The sequence below is a fragment of the Chiloscyllium plagiosum genome, chromosome 17 (genome assembly GCF_004010195.1).
Source record: "Chiloscyllium plagiosum isolate BGI_BamShark_2017 chromosome 17, ASM401019v2, whole genome shotgun sequence".
Classification (NCBI taxonomy): domain Eukaryota; kingdom Metazoa; phylum Chordata; class Chondrichthyes; order Orectolobiformes; family Hemiscylliidae; genus Chiloscyllium; species Chiloscyllium plagiosum.
This window is the reverse complement of record NC_057726.1, coordinates 55,295,025-55,313,641: the sequence shown is the minus strand read 5'-3', so window position 1 is coordinate 55,313,641 and position 18,617 is coordinate 55,295,025. Positions and strand designations below refer to the sequence as shown.

The 18,617-nt window shown below is 43.5% G+C and overlaps 1 protein-coding gene across 3 annotated transcripts in view; it reads left to right on the top strand.

The window, feature by feature from the left end:
* cpne2 (copine II) overlaps positions 1-18,617 on the top strand; it is a 272,940-nt gene that overhangs the window by 151,161 nt on the left and 103,162 nt on the right. For all 3 annotated transcript variants that reach the window (XM_043707144.1, XM_043707142.1, XM_043707143.1), the window contains exon 11: positions 13,175-13,308. In XM_043707144.1, the coding sequence (XP_043563079.1) occupies positions 13,175-13,308 (134 nt within the window). The remainder of the gene's footprint in view (positions 1-13,174; positions 13,309-18,617) is intronic.

Sequence of the window (18,617 nt, the reverse complement as noted above, 5' to 3'; positions counted from 1 at the left end):
TAGTTAGTACTGCTGCCTCATAGCGCCAGGAGCACTAGTTTGATTCCAGCCTTGGGTGACTGTCAGTGTGGAGTTTGCACATTCTCCCTGTGTCTGTGTGGGTTTCCTCCCACAATCGAAAGAGTGCAGGTTAGGTGAATTGGCCATGCTAAATTGCCAATGGTGCTCAGGGGTGTGTAGGTTAGGTGTATTAGTCAGGGCTAAATATAGGGTAGGGGAATGGGTCTGGGTGGGTTACTGTTTGGATGGTTGGTATGGACTTGTTAGATTGAAGGGCCTGTTTCCACACTGTAGGAGTTCTGATTCTAATTCCTTAGCCCATTGACCCAATTGATCTCTGTAATCTTCAACAACCCTCTTTGCTGTCCGCTATACCACTCAATCACTGCAGGTCATGAAGTATATTTTTGGTTAAGTAGCAGCCATAAACTGTTAATAGCTTCTCAGTGCATTAAAAATCCATTATTACCCAGCTTAATGAGGAAGGTGGAAATTGAGGCAGTAAATGGGCAAAAGCTGAACCAATTAAATTCCAATATGCAATGTGGTAAAAATTAAATTGGAGCAATCTTTTAGGCTCTGCTCCCTTCTACTCTCCCCGTCCAATAAAAAAGCCTGGTGCAAAATGACTTCAGTAGTTTTCCCCTTTTTTTTGTCTTTACAGTTACTGAGGCCTTCCTCTGGCAGTGTTCCTCTTGCATTCGAAATTGCAACTTCATAACCGGAGAACACTGCCTGCAGCTCGATTAATGCATGTACATTCACAGGATCATGCCCAAGGGAAAAGAAGGCTTGAGACTGACCTGAAATTTGACCCCAGGCCCCGTCTTGGCATTTTGAGAGGTCTGCTCCATTTCCACAGGCAGTGACCTTCTGGTGGAATGGGCAAACTTGGACTGCCAACCTTCGGCTCCGCCTGGGTTCACAGAAAGGTCCCTTTTTAAACGAAAGAATTGACTCTCAGCTTTCACTGGGGTACGCTGACAAATCCTGAATGGATCAGGTAGAACCCCTGTCCCTATTTTGTGGTAACTAATTTTATAAACTGTTCCTTCAAGAGTTATTTGTGCCTCATTGAAACATGCAATTGCTAGACATGTTAAAGGAGACTAGCACTCATTAAACATTGGGGTTTGGTGAATTTAGAGATAGAACAAATAATTGCGTAGGTTGGAAACCGTGTCCCATTGTGAAATAAAGTGCCATAGCCTTGTTTAACATGTTGAGAAAGAGGACAATATATACTGATTTCTACCCAATTCATTTTGAGACTCTCCTTGCTTGGGGATTTAAATACAATTTGATTTATCACTAACCTATCTTTGTGGTCCACTTCAGTGGGGCTAGAAAATATGTTCTGAGCCACTCAATAGTCCAGGAAATGCCACTTAACCAAAGAATGGGCAAACAGAGCAAAGGTTTAGTTTTGAGTTCATTGAGTTTTGCTGAATGTGACCTTAGGATAATAAGATTGTGCCTGTCATGGTGAACTCCTCCTTATTTTTCTTGAGGATGACAGACTTTGATAGTCTGTGGACGAGAAATGCATTTTGAACAATTGAGCTCATGGTGTTGGGTCAAAGCAGCTCTTAAAACTTCCCTCACTGCAGAGATGAACATCTGCCTGATATTTGAAGGTCTCGGCCTTGGTGCCTTTCTCTCTGTGAGCTATTTTGTGATTACTGCTTCCATTTTAGGCTCAACGAATGTATGTGTGAATGGTTGTAGTTGTGCATGATACTTCAAATATGGCTTCTCGCCTCTCACTGAGGTGAATATTTGTTGAAACCCTTACAAAATGAGCTGAAAGTGAGGGCTGTGCTCAGTTAAATGTTGTTTGTAATCTCAGTGCACTCCTTAGCCATTTGCTGGCAGATGAAAGGGAGGCAGGTGTCTCTTGTTTGACAACTTTTTCCCATTTAGAGCACGCTGTGGTTCATTTACTGGATGTTGACCTTCAGCCCAAAGTAAAGCACCCCACCCGCCCCAAAAAAAACCCCACCCACATTTTCTGTTTTGCCTCTCAACTCATTGACCTGGAAAGGGGCAGTCCTTTGTGAGCAGCTTGCACTGTACCCATTGAGTCTGTTAGAATGGTGCAGATATGACCTTGTCCTTTTCTTGGCACAATGAAAGCCTTCCTAGGAGCTGCGATTGCACTGGGATTTGTAATCCCCAACAGCAGGGAGGCCCAGTGATATTATCGCTGGACTGTAAATCCAGAGACCCAGGTAATGTTCAGGAGACCTGGGTTCGAATCCCACCACAGCAGAATTTATATTCAGCAAAAGTCTGGAATTAGGAGTCGAATGATGACCATCATTCTCAGCAAGCTTTCCTTCTCCCTGAATGGTTTGGTGAAGAAAGCCTCTCTGAGTCAAAGCAAGTCAAGCTCTCACTTATTTTTGGGACATAACTCTGAGATCTCATGCCCTTTGCTGGACATTTAATTGATGCAAGGTTAATCACTGGTGATGGAACAGTTGGTCTTGGCAGATGCATCTGCAAAGCTAAAATGTTGCCTTGCCCTCCATAGTTTGACATGAATATGAATCAGCTGCAGATTGAATATCTGTGGATCAGCCAGCCTTGATCACCAATGAGTTAACCCAAACAGCTCCAGCCATCCTGCAGCTAAGTTTTATTCTTTAATACAGAATTCTATTCAAGAGGATTTCTAAAGCCATACTCTTCTATTCAAGTCTCCATGTGTGTTTGTACTGGGATTGTCTTCAGACCTTCTGTTCAATCAGTCTCACTGAATCTGGAGTGAGTTGAGCTTTGATTTTCTCATCTGTGACTTGTTGCCTTGACAACTGATGTTTGCTAGGCGAAAGTTTCTGTTTATTACCACAATGATACTTGGCTAGTAATCATCTTGACTTTTCTCTATGTGCAAATGATGATACTTCCATTAAAACCTGGAAGGCATTTCCATCAGCATCATGAGAAAGCATTAAAAAAATTCTGAAATATTCAACTGCATTCATTTCTTCAACAACAGCAAAAACATCAATTTATAAAATTCCTTCAGTGTAGAAAAATAGGCCAAGATGTTTCATGAGACTATAACCAGTCAAACGTCATCAAAGAGGGACCCATTAGGGTAGGTGACCCAATCGGGGTCAGAAAACCCTGATAGTTAACAACATCCCAAAGAACAGCAAGTTGCAAAGGTAAAGAGATTTAGGGAGGGATTTTCAGACTTTGGAGGCTACATAGTTGAAGGAACAGCTGCCAACAGTTGGTTTAAAAAGCTAGGGATGCTGTAGATTTGGAGAGCCTCTGATGTACTGGACTTGGATTTCCAGAAGGTATTTGGCAAGGTTCCAAGTGAAAGGCTATTGCATAAAGTAGGAAGTCATGGCAACAGACTAGCATTGATAGAAGTGGGCAGCACAGTGGCTCCAGGCATCCAAGTGCCAGGCATCCAAGTTCAGTTCCACTCTCGGGTGGCTGTGTGGAGTTTGCACATTCTCCCTGGGTTTCCTCCGGTTGCTCTGGTTTTCTCCCACAGTGCAAAGATGTGCAGATTAGGTGGATTGGCCATGCTAAATTGCCTCATAGTAACCAGAGATGTGCAGGCTAGGTGGGTTAGCCATGGGAAATGCCGAGTTATGGAGATTTGGTCAGGGTGGATGGGATACTCTTTGGAAGGTTGGTTTGGACTCAATGGGCTAAATGGTCTCTTTTTGTGCTGTAGAGGTTCTGTAATTCTGAGATTGGCTGGCTGTCAGAAAACAGACTATGCATAAATGGGTCTGTTTATGATTGTAACAATATGCCAAGTGGGATCTTGAAGAGGCCTCTACTGGCCTTTCAACTTTTTACAACGTCTGTCAGTGGTACAGTTGCTAAATTTACAGTTGACACAAAGATAGGTGAGAAAGTATGTTGTGAAGGGACATAAGAAGATGCAGTCTGATATAATCTGGCAGATGTAATATAGTCTGGGAAACTGTGAAATTGTTCACTTTGTGGGGGGGGGGGGTGGTCGAACTAAACCTCAGATTAATAGTTTCATGTAGAATCACTGAAGAATTCCAAGCGCAGAGGCATTGAGGTGTTCCACTGCATGAGTCATGAAAGGTTTGTAGGAAGGCTAATAGGTTGCTATCATTTATTGTGAGGAGAATTGAACCTAAAAGTAAGGAGGTGATGCTGTATTTCAACTGGGCTATGGAGAGACCACATCCCAACTACTGTGTGCAGTTTGGGTCTCCTTATTTAAGAAACACTGTAAATGCACTGGTGGTGATTCAATGGATGTTTACTAGACTGATACCTGGAATGAATGTGTCGTCTTATGTAGAAGGATTGAACAGGCTTGGGCTTGTTTTCACTAGAATTCAGAAGTGCAAGAGGAGATTTGGTTGAAATTTATAAAATCATGAATGGTTTTGTCAAGGTGAATGTGAAAAGGATGATTACTCCTGTAGGTGAGTCTATAATTGCTAGGGGTCACTGTGTAAAATTAGGAGTCACCCTTTCAGGTCAGAGATGAAGGCAGTGTTAATATCTCAGAGGTTTGAGCAACTTTGGAACTCCCTGCCTCAGAAGGGAGAGGTGATGGGGTAATTGGATCTTTTTAAGGCAGACGTAGATAGGTTCTTTTTTAGACTAAGGGAGTCAAAGATTATCAGGATAAGTGGGAATGTGGAATTCAAAACACAGACCAATCAACCTTGATCTTATTGAATGGCCAAGTAAACATAAATGGCTAAATGGCCTACTTAACTCCAAATTTGTCAGTCTGTATATGAGAGGCTCGAGTTGGAGGAAAGCAGATTTTTTCACAGATATATCGGACAGCATTATTATGCAGGATTATCATAAGCAAATTGAAGGAGGAACTTTGATAAAATATTTCATTCAGAGCCATATTACAGCAGGGATACTTGACCAGGCTACTGACACATTAGAATATTGTATAATTGGAAACACTCTTGAAGATGAAAGGATATAACAGGAATGGGATTAGAGAAGATTACTGCAGTTGAGGACATAGCAGAGGGAGATGGGCATCAATTGTTCTATAAAGACTAAGGTTCTACACAACAACCATTGTCTAATCACTCCGTAAGAAATTATCTTTTTCCCATCCACAGTCATCCCCTGACTATCACTGCAATAGTGGGTCCCTGTGTCCAGATCTGTTCTGGCTGAGAACCAGCTCATCTCTAATCTGATTAGTTCATGGTTAAGTTTCATTTGAGGCATTAATTTTAAACTGCACTGTCTGGGAAAGGCCAGATGCAGTGTAGATTTACTGGACTTTCCCTGCCAAATGGTACCAAGCTATGAAGAAAAATGGAAATTCCCGTTATGGGGAAGCAATAGAAATCCATACCATGAAAACCAGCAAAGGCAGAATTTTTTCAGGTTCACACAAAATAAACTTTCTTCTGTTCACCCCTTTGAATATTGCAGAAACTATTTCTATAAATAAAACTTTTAAAACTATTCATTTTGCTTTTATCAGGATTGCCATTCAAGAAATCAAACTTAGAAAGAGAACATCAATTATTGCTTCGGAGATGCTGGTGTTGGACTGGGGTGTGCAAAGTTAAGAATCACACAACACCAGGTTATAGTCCAACAGGTTTAATTGGAAGCACACTAGCTTTCAGAGCGACGCTCCTTTATCAGGTGGCAGTGAAGGGCTCGATCCTAACACACAGAATTTATAGCAAAAATTGTGATGTAACTGAAATTATATATTGAAAAATTAATTGTCTGTTAAGCCTTTCATCTGTTAGAATACCATGATAGTTTCACTTCTTTCATGTGTAAATCACAAAACCTTTTTTTGAAAAAGTTGCATTCTCGGGTTAGCTGTTAACAATGGTGATAGCTAGACAATATGTTGAAGGTGTTGGCCCCCTGTGTTCTCTGTCTATGCCATGATGTTTAGATTGATTCCAATCTAAAAAGTGAGATAACGGAGTTCTACATGAATTCATGCAGTTTTTGAGCAAAGTACAATGTAACCCTGCAAGTACAAATTCACCCCTCAAAATATATGTGTGCATGTGGGTCTTTGTCTGTCTGTTTGTGTGTGTGTCTGTCTGTCTGGGTTGGGGGTTGTGAGTGTGAGAAAGTGTATGTGTGTGTGTGTAGTGAGTGCAGAGTGTCTTAAGTCTGTGAGGGGGTGCATGTATGAGTGTGGGAGTGTGTGTGTCTGTAAGGGTGTGTATGGGTGTCTGTGTGCGCGTCTGTGTATATGTGTGTCTGTGTGTGTGTAAGAGTGCGTGTGGGTGTAGGAGTATCTGTGTGTGTGTATAGTGCAATGGTGGTCACCTGTAATGTGACATGAACCCAAGGTCCCAGTTGAGGCCCTCTCTATTGGTACTGAACTTAGCTATCAGCCTCTGCTTGGCCACATTTCGCTGCTGCCTGTCCCGAAGTCCGCCTTGGAGGATGGTCACCCGAAGGTCCGAGGTCGAATGTCCTGGACCACTGAAGTGTTCCCCAACTGGGAGGGAACCCTCCTGTCTGTTGATTGTTGTGCGGTGCCCATTCATCCGTTGTCATAGCCTTTGCTCGGTTTCCCCAATGTACCATGCCTCCGGGCATCCTTGCCTGCAACGTATAAGATAGACAATGTTGGCTGAGTCACATGAGTACCTGCCATGTACAAGGTGGGAGGTGTCCCCACGCGTAATGGTGGTATCTATGTCCATACTCTGACATGTCTTGCAGCGCCTCCCGTGACAGGGTTGTATGGAGCTGTCCTGAGAGCCGGACAGCTTGCTACGAACAACGATCTGTTTGAGGTTTGGCGGTTGTTTAAAGGCGAGCAGTGGAGGTGTGGGGAAGGTCTTGGCGAAGTGCTCATCCTCATTGATAATGTGTTGCAGATCACAAAGAACATGGCGTAGTTCTTTAGCTCCTGGGAAATACTGAACAATGAAGGGTACCCTGTCGGTTGCAGCACATGTCTGTCTCCTTCGGAGGTCATTATGGTTCCTTGCTGTGGCACATCGGAACTGGCGGTCGATGAGTTGGGCATTGTACCCCATTCTTGTGAGGGCATCACTGAGTACTTCCAGGTGTCTGTCATGTTCTTCCTCATCTGAGCAGATCCGGTGTATGCGTAGGGTTTGTCCATAGGCGATGGCTGTTTTAATATGTTTTGGGTGAGGTTGTCTGTGGGTTTGCGGTAGCTGAGGTGTCCATCCTTGATGGAGATGCATGTGTCAATTAATGCAAGATGGAAAGTGGATTTGTTGGACCACAGTTAACCTTCAGATGCAGCAGGAAGTGTTCACTGTCAGTCTTGGTTACCTGATGCAACTCAGAGCAGGCAGGCAGACTCTGGCCAGGGCATTAGCACTGGGAATACAGCAGGGATTGGCAGTCTTCATAACTCTTTCCCCAATCGCAAGATCCAATGTATGGACAAATTCTTTTTCCTGCAAAGACCATAATCTGTCAGTGCAGTGCCTCAGAAGATTACCTGTACTGTCAGGGACTGGTGTTTTCAGGGGCCACGTAAGCAGAGAGCACTTTAAACTAAACGAAGTCAAGGGTGAAGGACCAAGCTTGGGTAGAAGCTGCACATTGAGGCAAAGAGGCATGTCAGTAAAATAATAATGGGAAATGAAGGCCAAAGGATGGCAGGACGGGACAGAGAGAAAGGAAAGCTAAAAAGAAAAAAGGGCCAATGGTGAAGTCTAGGCAGTACAAAATGAATACAGGCAGCACAGTGGCTCAATGGTTGGCACGGCTGCCTCACAGCGCCAGGGACCTGGGTTCGATTCCAGCTTCGGGTGACTGTCTGTGCGGAGTTTGCATGTTCTCCCCGTGTCTGTATGGGCTTCCTCCAGTTTCCTCCCACAGTCCAATGATGTGTAGTTTAGGTGAATTGACCATGCTAAATTGCCCATAGTATTACAGGGATGGGTAGGTTAGGTGCATTAGTCAGATGAAATATAGAGTAGGGGAATGGGTCTGAGTGGCTTACTTTTCAGAGGGTCAGTGTGGATTTGTTGGGTTGATTACAATCTGTTTCCACACTATGGGGATTCTATGATATGATAAAAGTGTTGTATCTAAATGCACTTAGCATCCATGGCAAGGTCAACAAATCAATTGTGCAGATCGAAAGAAATGTGTAAGTTGAGAGCCATTCCTGAGATGTGGTTGTAGATGGCAAGGATTAGATGTTGAATGCTGAAGGATGCATGATATTGAAGAGGTGCAGAAGGCTAGGTAAAAGTGAAGGGGTAGCATAGTTAAGCATGACAGTTGTGCAATTGTGGGAAATATCTGTTGTTCAGGAGATTGGGATCCAGAATTGGTTTGGGTAGCACCGAGGAATAGCCAGAGAAAGAAGCTACTAGTAGGAGTTGTCCACTGGCCCCCTCTCATAGCAATCATAGTGTAGGACACAGTATGCAAGAAGCTAAATTGGGTGCTTGTGATGGTGGGACTGTAATAATTATGGGTGATTTTCATTTACAGATAAACTGGAAAATCAGGTGAAAAGCAGATGGATTTCATAGAATGCTGTTGACATAGTTTCGGTGAGCTGCATATTCTGGAACCAATCAGAGAGCAGGTGACCTCCGATTAATGCACACCTTGGTAGCGGCTAGTACAATATGATTGAATTTTATATACAGTTTGAAAGCGAGAAGGTCAAATCACAATTTGGAGAAAAGATTGGGTCTATTTTAAACCTAAATAAAGGCTACCATGTGGGCATGAAAGCTGAGCTAGCTGAAATTAATAAACATAAAACTAGATAGAAAAAAGTGAGGACTGCAGATGCCGGAGATCAGAGTCGAGAGTGTGGTGCTGGAAAAGCACAGCAGGTCAGGCAGCATCTGAGGAGCAGGAGAATCGACGTTTCGGGCATAAGCATTCTGATGAAGGGCTTATCTCTGAAACGTCGATTCTTCTGCTCCAATAAAAATGGATAGCTCAATAGAGAATAGTGATAGACATTTAAGGGGAAATTTCAGAATACAAAGAATAGATGAATTGCAGATGGGCTATCTGTAGTTATCTAAAGAAGTTGAGGAGAACATCAAACTTAAGGGAATAAAACATCTAGCTGTGCAATGAATAGTGACAGGTCAGATTGCCTGGTGGTATTATCACTGAACTGTTAATCCAGGAAATGTTCTGGCGACCTGGGTTTGAATCCTGCCATGGCAGATTGTGGAATATAAACTCAATGAAAATTTGCAATAAGAGTCCAAAGATGACCGTGAATCCGTTGTTGATTGTCAGGAAAAATCCATCTGGCTGACTGATGCCCTTTAGGGAAGGAAAATGCCATCCGTCCCTGCTCAGGTCTGGATGTGACGCCAGACCCATAGCAATGTGGTTGACTCTTGACTGTCCTCTGAGCAATTGAGGGTGGGTAATAAATGTTGGCATGATGATTATCTAGAAAGTAAAGTGAATGTTTTTTTTTAAAGAGAGTGAGGACAAGGTGTGACTAGTAGGTAATAGGGAAATGGCATATGAAGTGAACAAATTACGCCACTGTCTTCTCTTTGAGGATACAAAGCACATTCCAGTAGTACCTGTACATCAGGTAGGGGAAGGGAGCGAGAATACATTGAAATCACTGTCATGATGGTAGTGGTACTAATCAAACTCACCAGCCTCCAAGCCAATTCTAGATTTCATCCTAGGGTCCTAAAGGAGGTCGCCAACAAGATAGTTGATGTGTTGGTATTAATTTTTCAAAATTCTCTGGATTCAGGAAATGTTCCATTAGATTAGAAAGTGGCAAATATAAACTGAAGGAGAAAGACTGATACACAGAGAGTGGTTCGTGTGTGGAATGAGCTTCCTGGGGAAGCGGTGAACGTGGGCGCAGTTACAACGTTTAAAAAACATTTAGATACATGAATAAGAAAGTTTTGGAGGGATGTGGGCCAATCTCAGGCAGGTGGGACTAGTTTAGTTTGGGAACATGGTCGGCATGGATTGGTTGGACCAAAGGGTCTGTTTCCGTGTTATATGACTCTATGACTATGACTGATTTCCCTAATTCTGGAGGATAATGATGATTGTCATGGAAGCAGCCCATTAGGAGGTACCATACCATTGACAGGGAAAGTAGTACTCCGTACAGTCCAAGCCAATAACTCCAGCTTGATCCAAGTACTTCAAATTGTCTTTCAGACTCACCGCACAGAATTGAGTGTGGTCCCTCTAGAGAGACAATCTCCAGGAATTTGCAGTAAGGTCCAGGAAACCATAGCTGGAACTTTCCCATGCAGTTCTTTCATGGCAGGGCAGGTGGAGAAATGGTTCAAAACCCCATCAGAATGCTATCCCAGAAACGTTTCCCTAGCTGAGTTACCATGGCAATCAGCAAGCCAAGTTTCATGGAGCCCAGTTAAGACCTTACAAAGGTCTTACCCAGTTGTGGGTGACTTCCTCACTGAGTTCAGAGCCCAATGATTTGGAGAGAGGCTCCAAAATGCCATCAGATCCTGCTCTCCATGCCCCTGTGACAGACCTACAAAGACTGAAACAGCCACAGCCATAGCCAAAATCTTACCAGGCTTATTATGGACAAGAAGGGGAGCAGTCCTAACAGCTTTGGACATGTTTTGTGATGAGAATATTGCAGTGTTTTGAGAGCATCTCTGTTTTGAGGTGCCCACACACTGACCTTCTGCCTCAGCAGTGCCCATGTCCAGCAGAGGTGCTTCCAGTTGGCCAGTCCACTCTTTGCACCGTGTGCACCCTCACACGGAACTATGAACTGGAAGTGAGCAACCAGGAGACCACGTGCTGTAAACATACACTGGTGTGCACACAGTTAAGCTACAGGGATTGGCATCTGCCACAAGTGCCAGTGTCAGGGGAATCATTCAGTCCTTTCCGTAAAAATAAAGATGATATATGAGTAATGGTGGCTTAGTGGTTAGCACTGTTGACTCACAGCGCCAGGGACCTGGGTTCAATTCCACGCTTGGGTGACTGTTTGTGTGGAGTTTGCACATTCTACGTGGGTTTCTTTAGGGTGTTTCAGTTTCCTCCCACAGTCCAAAGATGTGCAGGTTGGGTGGATTGACAATGCTGACTTTCCCGTAGTGAAAGCTGTGGGGTTAAGGAGATGAGGTTGGGTCTGGGTGGGTGGCCCTTTGGAGGGTTGGTATGGGCTGAATGGCCTGCTCCCACACTGTAGGGCTTCTACGGTAGTATATCCTTTTTCTATATGTCACCTACATGGTTGAATTTTGCTTTTTTGTTCCTTGTTGTCAATTAGCTTTAAAATTTGAACTGTTTGGGAAGGGAGAGTAATTCCGAAGTGAGCTCAAGTCAGTCAACGTGAAGTGCATTAAGACATTGTGCAATATCTTTTATAACATTGCTGGTGAGTTTCTTGCCCATCATAAGAGAGGGTGACAATATCTGGATATGATCAGGAGCATTGGGCTTAGAATTTGCTAATAACATTATGTTGAGCAGCATTTAACGACGTGTATCTCCTATAGTAAATACAACCCAAAGTTAATGAACTGGAGTAGCAGGAGAAATGAGTCACCATGCATGGTCAGATATATAGAAAACACCAACTGGCAGCATATGGGTAGCACTGAATACAATGAAGAATGGCCAGTAGGATTATTGGATATCTTCTGCGTATGGGCTGAAAATCAGCTGATATTACCAGTAGTTGATAAAAGCCCAGAGATTTAATGTGGAACATTCTGCCACTTAATTCAGGTAGATAAATATATATAACAGTGACAACCTCTAGTAATCCTTTTAAGACTAATTGTTGCTGAAGTTGGAAAGGGATCTGAACCACATGTTAGGTCACCGATTTGTAAAAACACTGGGCCTAATGCTTGTTATGAGCAGGCACCTTGATACAATGTGAATATAGCTAGCACTGAAAGAGCAAGCATACCAAATGAAATCCTTTACAACCTGATAGTGCTGCATGATCCAATTTCAAGACCATTATATCATGGTGAAATATGTGAGTTCCCTTTAAGGTTACACCTAATTAGGTAAACACTGGTTACAGCTGAAAATGTGTTGCTGGAAAAGCGCAGCAGGTCAGGCAGAATCCAAGGAACAGGAGAATCGACGTTTCGGGCATAAGCCCTGCTTCAGGAAACTTATGCCCGAAACGTCGATTCTCCTGTTCCTTGGATGCTGCCTGACCTGCTGCGCTTTTCCAGCAACACATTTTCAGCTCTGATCGCCAGTATCTGCAGACCTCACTTTCTCCTCAAACACTGGTTACATACAAGGGTGAATATAAGGATCTTCCTGGTACTTAAAACATGGTTGATATTTCTGAAGCTTGACACCCAGAAATCATGCCTCGGTTGTACAGTTTGCATAGAAAGTGACTTTCCAGAATGTCAGAGTGTGTTCCTTTGTAAGATCAAAAGATGACAGCATGTTAAACAAAGTGTACTACAGTGCTCCGAATATACAGTCAGCCTTCCGGGCAAGCAAGTCCTGAGGAGAAACATCGTGCGAGTTCACAAAAAAAATTAAGAAGTTGGAGAGCTAGTAAAATCTGTGTTGGGCAGCAAATCCTAGCAATGGAATTGCTCAGCTCCAGAGGGACCACAAACTAGGACATAGAGGGAGAAAAGAACAGAGAAATCTAGTTCCAGATTAGGCCTGGTGGAATGTACATGAGTGTGAACACCCAGTGAGGGCAAGGGTGGTCTCAAAACATGAACAACTTATCGATATACCGTGGTTAAGCTCACAAATGAAGCGTTTTCGTTTTGGAAAGATACAGGCAAAGTTCAGAATGGAATTGTACCCCAGCACAATATAGGAGAGGATTACTTACTTACAGTGTGGAAACAGGCCCTTCAGCCCAACAAGTCCACACCAACCCTCCAAAGAGCAACCCACCCATTCCTCTTCATTTACCCCTTCAGCTAACACTACAGGCAATTTAGCATGGCCAATTCACCTAACCTGCACATTTTTTGGATTGTGAGAGGAAACTGGAACACCCGGAGGAAACCCACGCAGACACGGGGAGAATGTGCAAACTCCACACAGACAGTTGCCTGAGGTGGGAATTGAACCCAGGTCTCTGGCGGTGTGAGACAGTAGTGCTAACCACTGTGCCACCGTGCCGCCCTAAATTATAAATTTGGGTACTGCTGATTGGCTTGGCTGTTGTCTAATGACAGTGCGTGCTGTGTTTTATTCGCAGGTCGGGATTGACTTCACAGCATCTAATGGAAGCCCTCGTGATGCCAGCTCTCTGCATTACATTAACTCCATGGAATCCAATGAGTACCTTGCTGCTATTTGGGCAGTGGGACAAATCATCCAAGATTATGACTCGTAAGTTTTCCATATGTTTTCTATTCGCAAAGGTAGTTAATAGGAAGGAAGTGCAAGTCATTGGGTTAATGCATATGCTAGGTACTAGCATATAATTTACAATCAGTTCCTACTGTAATCATAATTCATCGCAAGGCAGAGTAGTGGAACACTTCCCATTCACTCCGTTAGAGCCAAGCTCAACACTTGTCTAAAATAATGTAAAATGAGCTTCAACAATGTAGTTTATAATGATTAGTCCCTGGAACATGCTTAATCTACTCATAACTTCATCGAATGACTAGCATTCGACTCAAGTTACTTCAGCAGAAATACGTACTTTAAGGTGTTTTTGGTTCTATTCTGTTGCTCAACGAATAATTTCAGATCCTGTAAATTGCTATTCTTAATTTAAAGTTGTTGGAGTAAAGTGCAGAGGATATTAAATTGTTCTCCACAATAATTTCACTGGAAATGATTCCAAGTTCCTGTCCTTCTACGGATACCAGCCTCTTAGTGCAGTAATTGGTGGGGAAGAGTTTAATGTCCGCAGCTTATTATACATTTATCGGGTTTAAATGGTGATTATTTTTACGATTTACCAAAATGAAGAAAGCACCTTTGCTGTTTTGACATAAAACAGTTACTGCCTATTAGTGGGTAGGTTTCCTATTTGTAGGAATGTAGGGTGGAATTTTCATTTTTTTGAGACAAATTTTGGAGCCAGACATAAAAGCATCAAGAGACTTCCGTTCAGAGTCGAATTAGGTTTTCCCCTGTGATTGCATTCTTCCTGCTGGGAAAAAGTGCTGAATTTTTTGAACAAACAGTTTCAGGCCCCACTGGGATCTTGCGAGTACCAACATCTCTGGGCCAGATTTAAGCGGCAAACTTTGCACCCCAGGAACCATCAGCCAAGTCCTTTTCATCACCCCAGGAAATCCCTGGAGGTGTTGGAGGCCAGGCATGATTGACACCAAGCTTCAGCAATGTCTCCTGTGACGTTTTCTTGAAAGGTGTCCAAAGGGAGAACTATTTCCTGATGGATGATCACAAGAGGCCATCTTGTCTGACTGAAGAAAGTCCTTGGACAGAGGGCAGTGCCTATGAGCTACTCAAGAGAAGCTAGCTGCAGGATGAATGCCCTCTGCCAGGGTATGTGCCAATGTTTACGCAATGCTGCAAGCTACTGTGAGTATGAGCTAGCATTGTAGGGGCGGTCACTGCAGGGGACTGTTACAAAGGAGGTTGCGTTCCAGTGCCTGTCACTTCACTGCAGCTACCAGTATAACAATAGTGACACAATAGTGCTGCTGCCTCTCACGCATCTGCCAGAGTTTACACTTAAAAGGAGCTACTTTCAACACTCAGCAGCTCACACACCATCATCTCACTGATCTTTCATCACAGCGTGCACATCTGAAAGCTTTCACCAAAGGCTTGCAAGAAATAAGAGCGCACATCCAACAAAATGGCCATTTGAGTTGATTTCCCCAATTCAAGTTTAGCCCCATTTCATTTTCTTTATTTCAAAGATATACTTTATTCATGAAAGTATCTTTATGTACATACATAGTCACTAAAGCAGTTCAGTTCTGTCCAGTAGCATATGGAAAAACAAACAAACATTGGAGTTTCACTCTATCCAGCAAACAGACCCAAGGCATCTCTTACTTGTACAAGATATATTTACATATATTTGAGTCTCTGTAAGGCCCATTTCATTTTTTTATTTCAAAAATATATTTTGCACATTAAAAAATATACATGCATACAAAGTCCCTAAAGCAGTTCAGTTCTGTACAGTAGCAAATGAAGAAAACCAACAAATGTTGGAATTTGACTCTTGCCAGCAAACAAACCCAAGGTATTCCTTATTTGGCCCCATGTAATTTTTTTTATTTCAAAAATATACTTTATTCATAAAAGAAACCATTATGTATATACATAGTCACAAATGCAGTTTGGTTCTGTACAGTAGCATATCAAGGCCACATTTATTTTATATTACTTCAAAAATACACTTTATTCATTAAAATGTATCTTTGTATATATACATAGTCACAAACACAATTCTGTTCTGCAAACTAGGACTTTGACTCTATCCAGAAAACCAAAGACCTCTCTTACACACACAATACTATTTTTACATTCATTGAGGCACTAGGAGGGTATGATAACTGAACAGACCCCCAAGTAACTTCAGCAGGAAGACCTCAGATGGTGGTCTTTCCCCACTGTGTCTTGGCAGCAGCTGTCCCAAGCTTTAGTGCGTCCCTCAGCACGTAGTCCTGGACCTTGGAACGTGCCAGTCTGTAACACTCGTTCAAGGTCAACTCCTTGTTGCAGAAAACCAACAAGTTTCAGACAGACCAAAGAGCATCTTTCACCAGGATGATGGTCTTCCAGGCACAGTTGATGTTTGTCTCAGTGTGCATTCCAGGTAACAGACAATAGAGCACAGAGTCCCGCGTCACGGAGCTGCTCGTAATGAACCTCGACAAAAGCCACCGCATCTCTCTCCAGGCTTCCTGCCCCATTTCATGCCCTGGTCAGATTTCCTACATCCAGCCATTGTGGCTGTCTTGCCCAGGTAGGCTATATGACCCAGTCAGCCTTCACCCAAGCGTCTACAGAAACAAGGACTGTGATAACGAAGGAGCCAAACTACTGAAGAAGTTCGTACTCACCAGAAGAAGTTGGTAGAGGAACTATACAACCGAAGGTACATGCTTCATAGATTTGGTCAGGTTTGTGAATAGCTGAGTTTCCCATTTCCAGCTAATGAGGTTGTATGGATATTAATGAATATTATGGCATGCTAATGAATGAAAAATGCATTCCGAACCATGAAGGTTGGGAAAGCCAGCCTGCCTGAAAGGATTTGAGAACTCAATAGCAAAACGTTAACCCGACATGGGCAGCTTGAACTTTTACCGCCTGCCCAATTATGATGAATTCCCTCAGGCCTCCATCTCTTTGAGGCAGATGATTCAGCCCCTGATGCCTGTTCCACCAATCAATGGCTGCTCTGGATCTTAACTCCATCAACTCATCTTGTGTTCTGCAACCAGTAGCTTAATTGAAACCTAACAATCTCTGTATGTGTTCTTTGTGAAAATGATTTGCTCTTCCTGAGTGGGGAGAAAAAAAAATCTCATGGACCAAATTATTCTGCACAGAAGCAGACCATTCAACTCAACCAGCGTCAGCCTGAATTTGCGCTCCACACCTTTTCACAATCCTGCCACCCTTCGGGCAAGAAAGGATCTTGCAAATTCTTTCTGGGATTTACTCTGGTGCAGTATTATAGGGTTTTGAGGGACATGGTGGGGGGGGTTGCGGGCGATGGTGAGATTTGTAGCGCGTGACACCCATAAGGTCAGGGAGTGTCTCACCCCTTTCACACTTTTTCTGAGCAGTATGGTGGGGGTTCTTACTGGGCAGCAGCGAGTTGCCAGTTCGGAACGCTTGTTAAACGCGTTTTTCTGATTCTACATCATGCCTCGTTAATATTCAGTTTTCCCTATTGCCAAAGAAGTTAGACATTGAAATGAGTCAAAATGGAAACCAGAACAAGTACCTGGTAAATTCAACTGACTGCTTCTTCTGAACCGCCACCACATTGGACACCAACATCTGCATGGGCGCCCATCGACAGGTGCCTGACATCTGCGGACATTGGCTTCTGGCGTGCCAATCTCTAAGAACCCTGAGGGCACATCTCCAATCCAATTACTTCTGTACTTCAATGCTACACTGTCCACTCTTATTGTAAAGACACTGCAAGAACACTGTGCACTCGGGGACACACTCCCAGCTCATATGCTGAGCCAGGCTGTAGCGTGTAGCACTTGCTCGCTCTGAGCCAACCAGAATGCTCACAGCATTGCTACCTCGCAATGTCCTGCCTTGCCTTTTCACATGTTGCCCCTCAGACAGAGATACAAAACTCATATTACTTCTGTCTCACCTTGCTGTTTAGTGCAGGCACAAAGCTGGGAAAAAGGAGCTAAGTGTTGGCCTGCTCTATCTTGAATCTTTCTGCTCTATTGTGAGCTGTTTTCCTCCTGGAATAAGAGAAAGGCAGGAAATAAGGGAGACAACAGTGAATGACTGACAGAATCCATACAGTGTAGAAGCAGGCCTTTCATCCCATTGGGTCCACATCAACCCTGTCAAGGTCAGCCCACCCAGACCCCTCCCTCCCGAATTTCCCCTGGCCAATCCACTTAGCCTGCATATCCCTGGACCATTACGGGTGATTTAGCATGGCCAGTCCACCTAACCTGCACATGTTTGGAATGTTATGCAGGAGGGGAAGTGTCCTGAGACAGTGAATAGACAGTGTGGAGGGCATGCAGGGGTAGTGGTATTGGGGGTGGGGGGTGGAGTTGGATTGGGTGAGGGTGAGTGAGGGAAAATATTGCAGGCTATGGTGAGAGGGATACAGCATGAACCAATCCAATCCAATTAATTAGGAAATGAATTTTGAAACAGACAAGTGTTAAGTGGTGAATTTTCATCAGAAGAATAAGGAGATTACAAATTACTCAAATAATAAGTGTGATATATTGAGATAGAGTGAGATATTGGAGAGAAGATGATGTAACCTACCTGGTCAGAGCTGAAAAGATGATTGACCTTCTTCCTACTGTGCTGGGCGTTCCTCCAGAGAGATTGGTTTCACCCAGGTGCCAGTTTCAGACCAGCCTGGCATGGTGTGGTGTCATGGCCTCCTCTGCTGGTCCTGGAGGAATAGGAAGTCCTACCTGGGCACCAGCACATACAGCAAGTGCTCCTAGTCCTTGCCTGTAACGTGGAGCAGTTCTTTTCCCATATGCGTGTCCTGGAGCAAATCTTCAGGACAGCATATAGCAGCTCCAGACTGACAGTGCTGTCTGCATGCTCAAAGGGCTTTGAGAGATGGCACTGATGCAAGGGGGTGCTGGTAAATTCCAGGATGTCTGCTAAGTGGTGAAAGCATGTGGTGAGATGGGCCTAGATTTGGATTTGAGAGACGCTGTAGAGGTGAGGTAGGTAGTTCAAGACTTGAGTTTGGTCAGGTGCAACAAGGAATCTCACTTGACCTTACAGCAGAAATCCCTGCAAAAAACATGAAACAACTCAGACATGGTTAAAACAAAGCATAAATTCAACCCTCAGTGACTATATACATTCATTGGGTCTTTAATTGTACAAGTAATAAGAGTTTATCAACATCCACTATTTTGAGCCCCTTAGGATGTCCATTGGCCTGCTCTTTTCTAAAGAAAAGAACGTCCTGTTTATTAAATCTTTCCTGATAGACATAACTTCTCAATTTTAGT